Consider the following 17,847-nt stretch of genomic DNA (forward strand, 5'->3'; position numbering starts at 1 on the left):
GCTCCTCAACCACATTTAAGGAAAACATTTGTAATTGAGGAACCTTACTCACTTTATTTGAGGAGGTCGTGCGCCCAAAATTACCATTATTTTAACAAGGATTATCTTAAATATCCAGACATTTTGCAGCAGATGGGAAAAACATTCATTTCAGAATCTTAGGTTCAATGTGGGGAAGAAACAAACAGCCTGTAAAATGCGGCCAGTTCCAACCAATACCTGGAACAAGCATCTTGAAAAATTGCGAGAAAATGGAGCTACTTTAATTTTAGCACCTCGGTTGGTTAAAAAGTGTCTTTGCGAAGCCTTTTTCCATGCAAGATGTGACACTTCGGTATGCATTCAGTGATGATGTTTAAATAGCTTGAAGCATGTGAAAGCATTGATATTCAAGACAAAACCTGCCTGCCGCACAACTCATTTAACCTTTTTTTTTCTACTCATCTAAACGACATAATAGCAGTGTGTTACCATATGTCTGACTAAATAAGCAGTCAGAGGGGTACATGATAAAACACCGAGCAATTCACCAGCTCATATGTATTGCTATAATGAAGCATGTCCCATCTGCCTCAGTCTGGTTCACTCCTCTTTGTGTGTGTGTGTGTGTGTGTGTGTGTGTGTGTGTGTGTGTGTGTGTGTGTGTGTGTGTGTGTGTGTGTGTGTGTGTGTGTGTGTGTGTGTGTGTGTGTGCGCGCATAAACACAGCTGCTTTCTCTTGTCTTGCAACCATAAGCAAAGTCTCAATGAGTTTCCTGAGTGTGTAGGGGGAGAAGCAAAACTGTCGCTCCATCAGCAGAGAATCTCCAACTGATTACATGGTTTTAGCTATAAACAAGCGAGGCAGGTTTGGCCAATCAGAGCCAGCATCTGGCTCATTCCAGATAGTGAGAAACAGGGAAGAAATAAATAAATTAAAAAAGGGATGTCGATGTATTCTTGCTTGGGAAAAAAGTGTTTCAATGTCATAAAACCACCTGATTGTGTTTGGTCAAGTTGACTTTTCTGGACAATTGTTTTAAATGTGGATATTTCAGAGATGAGATAGGCAATCTGTGTATAGTAATTTCATTGTTTGGGATTTTTTTTAACCGCTGACTTTCTTACTGAAAATGTCCCTTAACCTTCATGTCTTGTTTTAGCCACCGACTCACGAACGACACACAAAACCCTCCAGCCATATTTCAGTCCACCCAGTTAAATTTAAAGACAGCAGGTGTGAATATGAATCTTGTACTCTGGTGCAGGGCAAGTGAGGTTTGTAGCAGACCTCAACAAGGTGTACAAAAACTGCCTTGCATACTCACAAGCTCAAAGGGTTTCCTGGAGTGTGATGATATAAAAACAACTATAGCCAAACCAAGATTCAACATCTTGGTTCGTAAAAAAAACTTCACAACAGCTATCAATAACTCATTGAACATTGGTTTGGACCAAAGCGGAACTCGAAGGCACTTTTAGTACGCAACAAAATGGAAATGTTTTCCCTAGTCTGTACTCCAGATGTGACTATCGACTGACTAGTTTTAACAGTGAAACACTGAGTAACAGAACCGCCTGCAACGCTTCCATCTCCTCATCTCATCTGGAGCACACCTGAACTAACTGAATAACTGAAACTCTCTCCCTGAAGTGACTGTTGGAGCATTACTCAGGCGTTCCTCCCCTCTCCTCGCATCTCCGTTCATTCTTTCGTCGAGCCTTGTAGCCTGTCCTCTTTTCGCACTACATCGATTTTCTTCAACACCTACAGGCCACACTATTACGGATGAAGTCTCTTCATCTTAATCCTGGAGGTGACCTGTCACATCTTAGGCCACGTTTACATGTGCTGTGAAAATTGAAGCTCCTTTAAATCGTTTTTCGTCATTTTGATCCACTCGGTATCGGTTTGAAAGAAATAAAATGTGTCTCCACATGTGATCCAGATGATGATGTAGAGAATGTTCAATTTATTAGAGGAATTGAACATGAGCAGCACCAGCGTTTCGGAAAAGCCTCCTTTTTGCTGTTTACATGGAGACGGAGCACTTTCGAAAAGTTTCTCCAAGCATGTAAACCGACGCCTACAACGCACTGGTTTCGCTTTGGTAAAACTGTTGACCAACTTTGTAGGTTTAAACTCTACAAGCAAAGACTGAAACTGTTTTTGTCTCGTTCCTTCAGCAAAAATAATTTGAGAATTCAAATGAAATTTTTCCTGTCAAGATGCCACTTTTAGTCCAATTTGAACAGAATGGAAGTGTTGGGAGTGACGAAAGCGTATTGTAGAAGTGACGCGTGAGAACTAGTTGCTAAAGGGGTCCAGTGAACTAACATCTGGCTTTGCATCGAGGTGATTCCAGACTGTGTGGGATGGGTATAAAAGGAGTTAAGAGGAAGATGAATGCAGACCTTCTCACCTCTGTGGAGAGTCAGTGGAAGATTGGATATGCTTTTGTTGCCATCTAGTGTCCAACGGAAGAATTGTTGAATTCAGGCATTTTTCAGGATCTTTCCCATTTAAATGACTTATTTTGAAATGAACTATGCTCCAACCTTTAGTTCCCTGTTGAAGAAAAATCTGACATTACTGTCTCAACAGAATAATGCTTATAAAGTCTTAGTATTTGTTTCTAAAGCACAAAGCCCCTCATAATTTGATCACACTTGTGACATATGTATAATATTTTTAGGTCTATGCGTTGCTGCAAAAGCAACTCTGACATGGCCAGAACTACAATAAACCTCTGAATTTGTGAACTTAGAAGTTAGCGTCTGTGAGGAAGGACGGACATGCATTAACCCTCTTTTTGGTTTGCCACCTTTCCTTCTTTGGAGCACTTTTAATTGTTGCACACCAGTACCTTCCCACACCATCTGTAGTTCTGGAGATGCTCTAACAAAGTAGTGAAGTCATTACACTTTGGCCTTTGTCAAACTCACTCAGACCCATTTTTCAAAATGTCTGCTTAACACTCTGGGAACCATGGTGGGGGATGAATTACCAGCTACTAAACCCACTAAGGAAACCTTAACTTTCTTCTTTTTTTTTTAATTAAAAGTGGCTCCTCATTCATTTGGATGGGAATCACACTATTCTAGAGAGAGCAGCAAACATGGCACAAAAGACAGACATCACTGAGGCAGCAGGGGCTCTTTGTGGCCCATAACATAAAATTTGTTTTACACCCGAGGCGTGAATGATTCATATCTATAAAGAATAGCCGAGTTTTGTGGTCGGATCATCATAGAATGCATTAAAATTTAAATCAAAGCACAACACAGCAGAGAATTGGACTCCCCTAATAGTACAATCTGCTCCACCACAACTTCTACCAATATGATTTTTCAGGCAAAAACGAGACAATAACCCACTACATTCTGCTTGAAAACAGTTGGAGAGATCAATCGTTCCTGACCGTCCTTGCACTGCTTGACCAAGCTGCCCAATAGCTTCAGCGTTAGCCAAAGCTGTAATGTCCGGTGAGGATCAGCTGTGTTACCATTTCACTTCACTCCTGTTTGGGTTTCAGTGCCTTGTTTATCAAGTGAGCCCTGCTGACAGCAACATGAAAGATATCCCACTTTCATTAGCATGAACATTAGCATTAGCATTCATCCACACCACCCGCGATGTATTGGTTTACATGCACCTTCATAAAAAAAAAATAATAATTTTAAACCTGTCTGCTGCTTCCTGCAAGTTCATTTGCTCATCTTTGCCCTTTCTTTTAAGAGCCGACCATGTTTAGATTATATCAGTTGAGACAGGTATAATTTACAAAGAGACAATTCTATAGAAAGACTTTCCCAACAAAGTCACCCTTTAACTAAATTAGTTACTAATAGTCCGCCACCTGCACAATAGTGATTATTATTAACAGTGATGTCGAACGTCAACAAAACCTGACAACGCAACAAAAGCTTTGCACCTCTGGAAAGTTTGAAGACTTTAAGAAACTGTCGCATCTCTTAACGATGAGCGATCAGTTTTGTCAAATGACACTTCGCACTCTATTTCTGCTCAGTGTTGACTTTTTCTGGCCTCTAATTGCAGCTACAATGGAAAAACACGTCAAAGCAAATATGGTTATTTATGTATGTATGTATTTTTCTTGCGTAATTAAGCTGACTCACATCGCTGTCAGTCAGCGATTAGGCTTCATCATGCAATCTGCACACAACAATCTTCAAAACTAAAGTTTATTAGATTAATGTCATATAGGGTGGCTAGCTGTCAACTTATAAGATTGTCTCTCTGTTAAAAGTACCGAGAAATGACTGGGTTGTATTTGGTGCTATATGAGTAAAGTTGAATTGAATTGAATTTAAATTGAAAGATTGCAGTGTGTAGCAGGTTTAATGCACTTTTTGGTTTTCAAAATGAACTCATTGCAACTTGGTTCAAGGTAATGACCTCTGATGTTACAGGTTTAATAGATCTTTTGAAGCAAAAACTGAAAGAAATTTTTTTTTTAAATCAATATAAAGAAAACATTAACCAGCTGATCTTTCTTTCCCCTCTGGTACTTTAAATCCAAGTACGATGCTGCTGATTCACGCGTGTTTCACAGGCGTGTTCAAAGAATGAGGAAAGCACGGATGGCATTTTGTATAAGCCAAGGCTCCATCAGAGGAAGTTAAAGGGCAGCTAATAAAATAGGCTCCCTAATTGTTCTGCGGGAGCACAGAGACAGAGAGAGAAATTCACCATATGCAAATGTGACTTATAACCTCTTTTTTGCTTTCAACAGGCTCCAAATAGCCATTAATACATTATAAAAAGAGAAAATCCCTTTTAGCCCTTTAGTTCTACGGGCATCCTTTCTTCCCATTCTTCCATTCCCCTCACTCATTCTGAAATTAATCTGCAGAAGATTTGCCGTTAACAAAGACTATTCATGGCGCGCACTGCGCACTGTGAGGGCTTGTGGCTGAGGGGTGAAGAACGGGGGCCGGAGGAATGGAGGGATCGGGCCGTTCACTGGGAACGAAGACAAAAGGCGGGAGGAAATGAGGGAGGGAGTGAAAGGCGGAGAAGAGAAAGAGGCGACTGAAGAGCGGACGCCACACATCTCTGTTGGACTTGTGACTCAGAGCTGCACCCACACACAAAGAGGCAGGAAGCGCCGAGTCACCTGTGGCACCGTTTTTCTCCTCTCTCCTCGCATCTTTGTCCGTTCTTTAGTCCAGGTTGAACTCGACGCCCTTGTATTTTGTCCTCTCTACGCATCACATTGATCTTCTTCAACACTGACAGGTCACACTTATCAGGAATAAAATCTCCTCATCTTAATCCTGGAAGCGATCTGTATTATTGAAAGGCTCCGCTTACAGTATTTCAATTGAAAATGTATAGTTTTTGCACTGCAACGTTTTCAAAGCGATGCTGAGTGGTTTTCATGTTGGGCCACAAGTGGGCGCTGTTTGTTTTTTGTGATGAAAAGACACATGCATGGGCAGAGAACAATAAGCTTTAAACAATAACAATGGTAAGTATACAGACAGACAACAAAGTTGGATTGTTAGTACAGGTGACTCAACTTTAAAACTACCAAGTCCCAGAAGAATATGGACTGGGAGCCATGACACTTTTGCAGCCGCCATATGTTATTATTGTTCATCTCTTCACCCATCTGCAGAAGAACTCCTTCCACTGTCCGGAAAACACGCCAGTAATGGTGCATTTTCAAAAAGGTTATGTTAATCCCCGTTCAGACAGGGACGCAGTCGAAGCATTCTCAAAAAGTTGGGTTTTCAGAGGCGACCAGCACTGATTCATACAGTGCAATATACTGAAAATGTTTTAAATAAAACCACGCGTTAATTCTGTCTCATCATCAGCCATCAGCACTATGAACGGATTGAAATTCTGCCAATCTTCAGTTATATATTAGTCCTTATCCATTGATCGCCCTTCTCACCCTGTCCAAATGTCAAAGCGTCCCTCAGCAAGACGCAGAGCCACGTTTAAAGTCCAATTTCTTCTCAAATAATGGGATCACAGTTGCACATTGCATTTGTTCAGTACCTTTTATGTTCTGGCTAATCAAAATATTTGATTTTAAATTCAATTAGCCACAATTAGCACTACTAAATTTTATAGTATTATTCTGTAGGATGCAACTGTAGAAATAAACCTAACATAAAAGTGATTACACTGAATAAATGAGAAGCTGGTTTCTTTAAACTAAACTATATAACAAGAGTGAGTTTCGGATTTGGGATTTTCTTTAAAAAAAACTGTACTTTTCGGGGGGGAAACGTGTGTATACCTATCATGGTCGACTGTTCACACAGTCTTCGGGAACATAAGAGTATTTTTTTGCTGCTTGATCAAACTCAGACAAATTAAAGTGCACAGATCAAAGGAGATGTACCTCATCCATCTTTTTTTAATCATCTTTTGGGCATCAGAAGAAAATAATCATTACTGGTTGTGCAAGTTTATTGTTTCGAACATTGTGGTCAACAAGTCAACAAGCCTGTATGGACTTTCTGTGAGTATTTATGAGAACATTTGCAGGCAGGAAGGCGGTCGATGGATGGATGGATGGATCAATGCAGAAAAGTTCTCTTTATAGAGGGGGGAAAAAAACAATCTTAATCTTGTATGAATAGTAAAAAGCAAAAAAGAATAACAGACCATTGACCCATCACCTGGTTCTACTGGGTCAATAGCACAATCACTTTCCACTGTCTCAAAACTGCAATGTGTCGTCCATACTCCTAACCAAACCTCTTTTAAATCCAATACGCCCATGGGTGCATTCATGGGCACTGGACACAAAACACGACAGGTTTATCAATTGGAGACTCACAAAGACAAGAGCTTAGGCCGAGTTTACACAATGTTCCCCATGACAACACCTGAAAACACGACGGCTGCAGACAATCAAGTGATCAGTATGTCGAGCCACGCTGTTGCTGCTTTTGTAAAGAAACCACACACGTGTGCACAGAACAATGCGCAATAAACATTAACAAAATGGAGCATGCCGGACATTCTTAATGGCAGATGATGAATTGAATGCTATTAGGGGTATTCGTGCTGTTTTGTATCAGACGTAAGTAAATGAAAAGTCAACATTAAGGCCCCATTTACACAACGACATTTAAGTGAAAACGAAAAAATGTTGTTCCATTTTGGATTTGCGTTTACATTTGAAAAAGCAGGAAAACACAACTTTTTGAAAACGCCCTTTCCCCGTGAAGACAGTGGAAATGCTCCTACTACGCATGTGCACCACAGTGATAGTCAATAGTCCTTCTGCACATGTGCAAAGAGATGGACAACAACAATGTTTTCCTCCAGAGTGTCATGGCTGCCAGTCCGTATTCTCCTCGGTATTGGTAGTTTTATAGTAGTCACCTGTAATAGTAGTCCATCTTTTTTGTCTGCCCATATAAATATAAATATTCATTATAAAAACAACCAACAGCACGCTCTAGTGGCCATGAAAACTACATAGTTTTCAGCATTTCTGCCGTTTCAGTGTAAACGGACATTGTTTTCAAAACAGTGCTTTTTAAACCCCCAACACCATTTTGAAACGAAAACGCCAGAACAAGGCTTTTCACTTGAAAAGTTGTCGTGAGAGCAGGGTCTGCGATTTTAAACCGGACACACGTCTGGCCCAGGAAATTGTAATATCTGCCGTTTCTCTCTCTGTGCTCTTCTGGGAACCAATAGGTTTCTGAGCCTTAAGTTTGCACACGAGACAGAGAAGCTATTGAAATTAAATGGAAACCAAATATACTGATGGACATTTGGTTATACATCTGCTCATGGTGAATACATTTCTCATTCATGTCAGAAGTGATTATATATTAAAATAAAAAATGTTCACTCTTCTTTTTTTTTATCATTTTCATCTTCAACACCAATAGGGATTCATTCCTCTGCCTCGTGGAGTCGTTCTTTCATTGGTCTTCTCCGTGTCCTTCAGAGACTGTGTTTTGTCAACTCTTCCTATCCTCCCCTCTCATCCTTCCTGTCATCCTTGTTAAACTTTCCCCCAATGGTGCAAAATGTTTAGTCATCTTGCTCGACGCCATTTTTATGCACCATCACCTGTGTTCTGAATTTCATTCTGTTTGAGGAAGAAGGAAACCTTGCAAACAGTGGCTCCTTCCCTCTCCTCCCCCTCCTCCCCGGTCCTCCAGGAAATGTTAAATCGCTTGTGAAGAACTCCTTTTTCACGCTGCCGGTTCAGTCCCTTCAGTTCAATTCCGCAGGAAACGTGTGTCATCGCCTCTTTCACTCCCATTCATTCCCGCCTTCTCTTCATTCCTCATCCTAACCCTTCAGAAAATGTTCAGTCACTTCTTTTTCATCCTCACATCCTTCTTGCTCCCAATTACTTAGTAAATGCTTAATCAGCTGTCAGCTCCCATTTCTCATCTTCTCATATGTTCAGTCTTCCTCATCCTCCCCCCCCCCATCTGCTCTCTACGATATTGCATCACTGCCATGTCTTCAAACTTTCTCTGGTGAAATTAAAATGGGCCACCTGCCAAATGTAAGCTGGTTCGCACCCAAAAACCGGGGCCAACTCTGTATCAATGACACTTACCAAGGTAGCCAGTATTCAAACAGAGGTGATCCAGTCCAAACACAGTATTGGAAATGTTGTAGAAGCAAAAAATATTTTACTTGTGTGCATGATTATTTTACTTTACCAGAGGCTTAATGCCCTGTTGCAAATAATAGCAATGTCATGTACAAAGTGTTCATATGCTGCATGATCAAAAGCAGGCAATTCATTTTTTTTTTTTATTAACATTTTAGGACAGCACCAAACGATTATTTTTCGAACGAATAATCTATAGATGATGTTTTTTGAATGATCCATTGATTATCTTTTAAAAGTCTTATGACTCTATGGAAATTATCTCAAAATATACCTTTATTCAAAACAAACAACAAAAAAAGCAATTTTTGCAGTGCAGGGAAACTAAAATCGATGACAAAAAGTACTCCAGTAACTGGTAAGTGGAGGAACGATCCTCCAGCCCGGGAGAAAAAATGTTCCTCTTCAGGGTCAGAATCAGCAAATACGTGATAAATTACTCGATGAAGAGAAAAAAAAAAAAATGTGCATTTCTGCAGTAATTCATTCTTTATCTTTACTCTCGCTCACCCTGATCCTACTGGCTCCGAGGTCTCTCTATCAGCCTTGTCGCTTGTTTTATCGAGAGAAAAAAAACAGAATATAAACAAATCTATTAGAGTTGCCAGATTTTAAAACCCTGTATTTTTAGCCAAGGTAAGCTGTGGAATGTAGTAACAAGATCTGGCGTTAGGGACACTTTTATTTAAGTGAAGTACCTTGCCGCTGTATTGCAACTTTGGCGACGAGAGGCTTAAAATCTTTAGTGGCAAGGAAAATAATTGTAACTGTTTGCAGCCTTAAAGTACCGTGGGCGAGACCAGATGTTGCCATCTTTGATGTGACCCATCGACATATGTCCTTACGTGGACGCGCCACCCCAGAACTAAAAAAATAAAATAAAAATCAGCCAATATGTCCATTATCGATATTTCTTATTCCCTGCTCTCGGAATCGGCCTCAAAAAGTCCATATAAGTCAGGCCCTAATCCTATGATCCTCCTATGAACCATGTTTGAGGCATTTCTGCTTATTTTCCCTGTGTGGTCACCCCCAAAACACATCTGTGTCAGGCTTACTGGAGATGGAGATCTCTTTTTGTATCTGTGTGTGTGAATAAGCATCAGCCTTGTGACAGACCGAGGTTGTTCTACCCGGCATTTCTCCGAAGGCCTTCAGAGACCAGCTCTCCCCGACATGATCTTGTATTTTGTAATAAGCAAGTCTGAACGATGGCTGGGTCGGATTTTAACCGGGTGTTAGCATTACATTGTACTATTTGAAAAGTGTGTCTCCATTCCGAGAGTTTTCAGAATATACTGTAAGTGCAGTGCACAGCCCTGAGTGTGTAGGTGTCACGCAGCTCTGAAACATACACACAACAGCTCCAAATAATAGCCCTTTAATTTGTTTGGCTATACGGTGATTTTGGGGGGGGGGGGACTACAAAGAGCTGTAGATGATGGGCGATCATACCCCTCTGATTCCACTACAGGGGGAGGGGGGGGGGGGGGGGGGGGGGGGGGGGGTGGGGGGGGGATCTCATTCCAGCTCAAAAAAATGTTTGTAAATCCATCTGCACTTGACGTTTTTATGCATATATGTATTCATAGCATAAGGGGGGGGGGGCAATTACTAGGAGCTCTGAGCATCAGGAGGTCTTTTGCAGCCCAGTCGGTCATTCTGCTCACGATGTCCCTCCAGCAGCTTCCTATTAGCGGTGGGAGCATGCCGGAGTGGAGATAAGGCTGGCACTATAGCACATCGCTACATGGGCGGAAGGCGGGGTGAGGAGAAGTCACGTGAAACGGGCAACAACCTCTCCCTTCCCTTCCCCACCACCACACCTCCAACACCCCCCTCACACACACACACACAGCTCCTATCTGCAGCTCCTGGAAGCTCTCCGGGTGCAATTTACTGCTTGCACTCCGCCGATAATACATGTTCCAACGTGGGGAAGGAGGGAGTGATGCACGGGGATAAAAGAGTGAGAAAAGACAGTGCGAGATAGAGGGCAGGGGTTGTGAGTGAGGGGAAGAAGGAAATGAGGCAAAATGAACGCAGTGAATCGGGGGGGGGGGGGGGGGGGGGGGGGGGGGGGGATAGGAGGAAGAACAGGGATGTAATGGGCGAAAAGAGGAGGGCGAGCAAGAGGGAGGCTGTAGAAGTATCACCGTGGAAATTTACAAACGCAATCCCAAGAACCAATTTTACGTCTGCGCAAAAATGCTCCAGCGTGTGATTCAGGCGCAGAAAAACGCGGCAGACTGAATCGTGACTTGACCCTACTTAAACTTATCTTCCGCCCTCGACTGAGAGACACTCAAATTAATCCGCTTTTACTCAAGCGTTATCGCTCGTATTCGTGTAAAACCTCAAAGTGTTCAGGCAAAAGCGCCAGACCAGGAGTCAAATAGGTGCCTCTGCGGCGCATGCGGACGACAACAGCTCCTCCCGCCGGTCGACACTCGTCACGGCTGATGGGGAAACTTTCCTGGACGGACTAGAAGTCTGGATGTCAGCAGATGCCGCTCGAAAACCTCTGTGTGCTTCTTCCCAGACGTGTCGGTTGCTGCATCCACAGACGGTGATGAACCCTGCCGCCATCAGAGAAGCAGACGTTTTGAACCGTCTGCTACTAACAAGCTGGAACCGGTTTGCCATTTTGACACAGAACCTTTTTAAATGAGCTTCACAGTAATATGGCGTCGTGCCAGGGGTGTCGCATTGGGTTTCTTTTTTTTCCCCCCTCGATTTAACATTCGCGGATTGCACATTGAACTGTTTTCACAGTGACTTCTGAAAGTGCTCGTGAGCCAGGGCGGTGATATCCGTAAAAGAAATCATGCCGGGTCTTTAATGCAGCGCCGTCCAAGGGCCACAATTTCCCTGAAGCACTGAGATGTCTCCTGTTCATCTGAACCTGCAGGCGACAGAACATGATGACTGCAGACCAGGGGTGTCAAACTCATTCCCAGTATTTCTCAATTGGACTTGTTGAAAATTGCACTGATGTTTTATACTCTGCAATCTCCATTGGTAATATAATATTTATTTATTGGTTGATTTGATGGGGACAACACACATTAATGTGTGAGTGGTTTCTCACGGGGGTCCGCCGTCGGGTGGAGGACGGGTCGGCGCGGGGAACGCGCGCAAGTGCATAACTACTTCCGCGTCAACGTAAGCAAATGTAATTACCGTATTGTTTCCCATAGGCGCTCACCCCAAGCGGTGCACTGCGCGTCTATTGAAAACAATGCGGTATTTATTCTAAAGACAATCAGACCTTTAAGCCCTGGCGGGCCACAAAAAATAACATGGCGTAACTCATCACAAAACTACCAAGTTTAAGCGGTCACATTAAAGTGTGGTTGTGGCGAAAAAGGTTGGGAACTACTGCTCTATTAGTTGTTGTTGCAAGCAACAGGCTCAACAAGCTCATCAGCAAGGCCGGTGACGTGGTGGGGGTGGGGATAGACTCCTGAACGACGACTCTCATCCTCCGTGACGTCCTGATCAGCAGCAGAAGAACCTTCAGTTTGGTGTTCATCCTTTCCAGAGTCCATGGACTCTGATCCTGGTTCCCTCCCACAGTGGGAAGAAATCCCCCAGACTGCCTTTTGCTATAAATGACAGCATGTGTGGTTGTCCCTTTTCTGCCCCGTGCAGGACTGGGATCAGCTTCACCACTCCAGCAACCCAATTTTACTTTTCCACTCTTTTCTTTGCCATGCATGGAGTTCAGGGGCAGCAACACATTCAAAAAAAAGGGTCAAAAATGTTGCTCACATGTTCCATGAACTGGCAAAATGTTTCGGTTTCAACATCCAATTTGTCGTCAACGTTCTAATAATGAAAACAAAATATGGGAGATTTGCAACTTATTACATTCTCTTCTTCTTACGGCTACAACTTTTTCGTGATCAGATCTAACCCGTCCTTTTGATAACATCTTCCAACTAACAGCTAAAGTGTATTAAACACTGAACCTGAAACTGCCCTTAAGGAAGACAAACTCTGCAGCCTTTTCAGACTCACTGAGGAGTAAGAGCGTGCGTGCGTGCGTGTGTGCGTGCTCACCAGCTGTTTGACCTTCTCAGCCTCCTTGCGTGTGTGCACCCTCTCCCGGCTCATGGCTTTTGTCGCCTCCTCCCTCTCTCTTTGGGCCACTTTAGCCAGCTCGTCGTTCAGCATCGTCTGCTGCCGCTCGAACCTTAAACACACCCAAACAAATAAATAAATAAATAATGTTTTTACAGCTCATACTCCTGATTTCAGGCTAAAGGCTTTAGCCACACTCAGCCACATGGTGGCAGCACCATGCCACGTTTCACACAACAACGCCTTTGAACAGTTCCGTTGGAAAAAAAAAAAAAGAGTGACGCTGCAGTGTTGTCACATATTCATACAATAAAATGAAGACTTATTTTCTCAAAAATCTGGGATCAAACTAAAAAGTTCACATAAAATGCCATTTTCAAAGATAAATATGTATTCGTGGTGGTTGTGATCCTGAAGGGAAACAGAAAAAGAGGGGAAAATAACAACCCTGAAATGGCTAGAGTTTCTAAATGAAGGGGAGCATGCAAAACTGCTTTAAAAAGGGTCAGCAATTCCAAAAAATGCTGAAAAAAGAGAAGTTAAAATGCTAAAATCAGGTGAAATTAAATGTTCAATATATGTAAACCTTTAGAAGCTGTCTACCCCATTTTAAAAGACAAAAATTGACCAAAAAAAGGCTCTTTTGGTCATAGATGTTGCAGACCCCGGTCCTATTGACTGCTGTTATATTTCTAACATTATACATTTCCACCTTAGAGAGTGGTAACTTTCCATAATATAATGTAATCATATGAAAAACATTATTCAAATACAATTTGTTGGGAACATTTTGAGCTTCCAGGTAGTTTATTTTGCAGATACCTTCACTGATTTCAGGATTTTGCTCAGAGGGAGTTCAATCAATCTAAATCCATCCCACAAAACAGTAGAAAAAAAAGACACTTGCGAAAGGTGACAACAAACCAAGTCATGCAGTCAGAAGCTGATTATATGAGATGATGGTGATTCTACCAGTTCTATGTCAGGAGTGTCAAACTCATTTTAGTTCAGGCCACAAACTGGACCTCTCATCTCGAGTGGGTTAAACTTTAAAGTTTTTATTTGTTGTGGTGCAGTGAATACATTTTAAAAAGTCGATATTTTTGCACAACCAAACCAAAATTTCAACATAAAGACCATTTTAATGATACTTTCTCGTGCAAAAACAATGAAATGTCAAACAAAAAAAAAGAAATTAAATACTTCTCCTATTGTTGTTGCATTTGGTCGGCAGTTTTCATCGCAGCATCGCTGACGTCTGAGCTCGGGTCTGAGGCCCAGTTCACGCCACAACATTTCAAGTGGAAATACATCGTAATTCTGTTTTTGTTTCAGAGATGTGTACTGACGCAACAAAGGTTTGAAAACGATGTTCTTTTACACGGAAACACAAAGAAACACTGAAAACTATGTATTTAACATGCCAAGTCAGGAGTTGTCACCGTTGGTAGTTTTTGTAATGAAACTATACACGCATGAAAAGCTATGAACAATAGAAATGAGAGTACACGGGCATTCATGAGGACAGGCGACAAAGTTAAATCGCTATTCCGGGTAACTCTCAACAATAAAACTAACAAGTCCCAGAAAAATATATATTGGGAGCCATGACACCCTGAAGGTCACTATTGTTGTTATTGTCCATCTACCCACGCATGTAGACAAGTACTATTTACTACAGACACACGTGCAGTAGCAGCTTCTCAAAAAAGTTGCTATCTGCCCCCCCCCCCCCCCCCCCGTTTCCATGGAGACGTTTTCAAAAAGTTGCATTTTCAGTGGCTCCGGGCGTCATTGTTATGTAAACAGACACCGAAAACGCAGCTAAGGTTTAACGTTATCACCTGAAAATGTCACGTTAACTGACCTTAGTGTCGTTTTATGCCGACTGCTCTTAAGAAAACTATGATGGAAAGTGGAAGGTTTCATCTGAATTCCTACAATTTGCCTCTTCGTGCCACAGGCCTCGTGTTCGACTCTCCTTCTAAAGGATGATGGTTACTTTGTGTGGCTTCATCACAGTCCCGGTGTACACAGACGTCAACCCCCCCCCCCCCCCCCCCCCCGTGTAAAAGAAGTCTGACCCACCTCTTCTGTTCTTCCTTGGCGTTGGAGGCGGGCTTCCCCGGCGGGGGGGTGGCGGGGGTTCGATGCTGTGGACTCTTTTGGTGTAGCGAGCCTGGGCGAGGCGTACCTGAGTCAGCAGCGAGAGACAGAGGAAACTACTGTGACTAATATTTCAAAAAGCTGCGTCAAACGTGGCTGTAAATTCACACAGTGTCGATTCCAATAAAGCTGCGGCACCGTGTTGAATATGAATGACAGTTCTATCTCACGGTAGGAATGTTAAGCTTGAGCAACATTATCCGATTTTAGGTAGTTGAACGACGAGGCCGGAGTCAAATTACAAAGGTATATTTGCTGCAGAGTAACTCTGCAAGACAATAAAGCTGGTGTCAAATTACAGAAAGTTGCATTGCATCAAAAATATGCAACGCTGAAAGGGGTTCAAGTACATGTCTGCAATTTTTAGCTGTATTTCAAAACGGATGTGGATCCATGCATAAGAAATGATAAATGGAAACCTTCAAAACCAAGGGTTCTTCTGTATTTAAAGTTGTAGCATAAAAAAACGCCCACACTGCCATTGCTAAAGGCACTTCTGAATTAAATAATACAAACATTATCTAAAACTAATGCGTTTTTTGGGGGGTTTTTTTTACTCCTAACAGGATGTTTATGATTGCTAGTGAAATTCTTCCCAACATGGAAGGCTTTCACGTTCTCAGAAAAAATTCTATTTTTTTTTTTTTTTTTTTTATTTACTCCTCGGCTTGTTCACTTTCTTCAATAATATTCTTCTTTTTAGGCCACAGATGAACCGAACTCCAAATCGCTTTAAGCAACAAAGGTTAGAGGTATCAAACATCACATAAATGAGCATTCACACTGAAAGTGAGACAAGAATAACCAGAGGATGATACTTTGATCATTCAAGAAAATATCAGTTTCAATCATATTGCACCTCTCGACGGAGCTGAATACTAAAACTGTGCGCTAAAACACAAAGTGTGCAGTGGTACATCGAATAAAGTCATAGGATAATTACAAAATAATTATTACTATTAATATAGTACATCATTTAGAAGCTAAATATAGAAAACATGAATATTTGATTGAAATAAGTTATTTTTACAGTATTTTGTTATTCAATATCAGCCTGCTATATCAAATTCTTGCATACTTTGCACAATGAATGAAAAATTTGTCAGGTCTTTCTTGCTGTGTCTCCAAATCTCTAACCGTGACTTAAAGCAGTTATTAACACTGTAGCACCAAGGGTGAGTGAGTGAGTGAGTGAGTGAGTGAGTGAGTGAGTGAGTGAGTGAGTGAGTGAGTGAGTGAGTGAGTGAGTGAGTGAGTGAGTGAGTGAGTGAGTGAGTGAGTGAGTGAGTGAGTGAGTGAGTGAGTGAGTGAGTGAGTGAGTGAGTTACCCGTGTCTTTCTGAGGGCCGGAGGTTGGCGACAGTGGACGCTCTGGAGCGATGTTGGCTACTCCACGCATCCTCTGAAGAACATCCTCTGACAGCTGCTCACAAAGAGGAAGTAAACATTAGAAAAAGTGGAAAAAAAAAAAAAAAAAAGGACCTGGAACTCATCCCATGGGTTCTGCAATGAAGCATAAAATGCATATTACTTTCATACATAAACGATTTATTTTATTAATTTTTGTGACTTAAAAAGAGAAGAGTACTTTGGCCTCAGGAGAAACAAGGCTGTAAAAAATGTGCGCTCAAACAAAGAGTTAACCAAAAAGACACAGGCAGCCTGGACTGACTCAATGTTTCTATGACTCACAGCAGGCACCACAACCGCAAAAACAAAGGATTTAAAGTCTTTGGTTTCTATCTTTTGCTCGTGAGCTTTTACAAAAATAGAAAATGGCTGATTACATTCATTGCACACTAGAACGATAACAACAAACTCTTGATTTGAAGTAAAAGTTTGACATTTTGCGTTTGTAGGTCGTATGGTGCTTTCACGTACTGTGAGAAATGTAACGCATTGCCTACGAATTTGTATAAACGCCATAAAGTCTGGTTATAGTCTTTTCAGGTTGTTGGCTGACAAAATATCAAATGTAGACAATCGGTATCGGTAAGACATGTCTGTTAATGTGTCTTTATTTTCATTTCATTTAGAAAAGGTGTAATAACTGCTCCTTACAGTTCTGATTTACATGGTGACTTGTGAAAATTCCGACACGCACCCCAGCTCGTGAACCCAGCACTGTCAAGAGCCACCAAACCCTGTTTGAAATTAACACATTTAAAGAATAAAACTATTTTCATCTACAACCACTTCTCAAGTCGTCGCAACATTCGTGCAGATCAGACCTTTTATCGATTAGACATCCTTCGGCCGGATGAATTTTTTTAAATCAACACTTGGTAAACTTAAAATCAGACTTTACCTGTCGATTGCCAGTTGAACGCATTATTGCCAACCCTGCTAGCAGACGCCACAAAGCAGCAGACAAATGTATATTTCTATTTTTTTTTAATTCCTTATTTGTCAAGAAGGTGCAAGCCGAATCTATCCAAAGCCCGTGCGGGTCAATTACGGTTGTGAATGATTTGCCATATGTGTCTATTTTGTGATTAAACAAGAGGTGTTTCTGCTTGCACACGTTTCTGACTGGAGTCTGGCGTGAAGACATGGGCGCTTGTTGCGGCTCTTTCATCAACCTGTCCTGGCCCCTGCATCCCTCCACCCCCTTCCTCACATCAGCAGCTGCTCCCTTTAGGCGGTATACGACCCGGGAATCCACCGACGGGTCCACTTCTGGTGTAGAAACAGCCGGCCAGCTCGGGGCGTGACATTGAAGTTAGCACGGTTTATCAAACGCTAAGCTAAATTAGCATTACCTTGACTCCGCGGAGGATCCTGACCCTGTCCTCATCATCCACACCGAAGGACACTTTCCTGGTCGTGCTCTCTCCCGAGCCCATGTCTCCTGATGAGAAGTGTCAATGTTTGAGGGGACTGTGTGTAGAATAAAATCACCAACATGAGATAATGTTAGTGCCCTGTCCGATGACACAATGTGACAGATTAGATGCGGGTTGCCAGGTAGTTGTTAAAAC

The 17,847-nt window shown here is 42.0% G+C and overlaps 1 protein-coding gene across 3 annotated transcripts in view; it reads right to left on the reverse strand.

The window, feature by feature from the left end:
* chchd6a (coiled-coil-helix-coiled-coil-helix domain containing 6a) overlaps nucleotides 1–17,801 on the reverse strand; it is an 83,304-nt gene extending 65,503 nt beyond the window's left edge. For all 3 annotated transcript variants that reach the window (XM_080497116.1, XM_080497115.1, XM_080497114.1), the window contains exons 1-4: nucleotides 17,629–17,801; nucleotides 16,196–16,289; nucleotides 14,790–14,895; nucleotides 12,681–12,813 (exon numbers count right to left, since the gene is read on the reverse strand). In XM_080497116.1, coding sequence (XP_080353242.1) covers nucleotides 12,681–12,813; nucleotides 14,790–14,895; nucleotides 16,196–16,289; nucleotides 17,629–17,712 — 417 coding nt within the window. In that variant the 5' untranslated portion in view covers nucleotides 17,713–17,801. The remainder of the gene's footprint in view (nucleotides 1–12,680; nucleotides 12,814–14,789; nucleotides 14,896–16,195; nucleotides 16,290–17,628) is intronic.
* Between the last annotated feature and the right edge of the window lie 46 nt (nucleotides 17,802–17,847).

This window comes from Blennius ocellaris (assembly GCF_963422515.1).
Source record: "Blennius ocellaris genome assembly, chromosome: 5".
Taxonomy (NCBI): Eukaryota; Metazoa; Chordata; class Actinopteri; order Blenniiformes; family Blenniidae; genus Blennius; species Blennius ocellaris.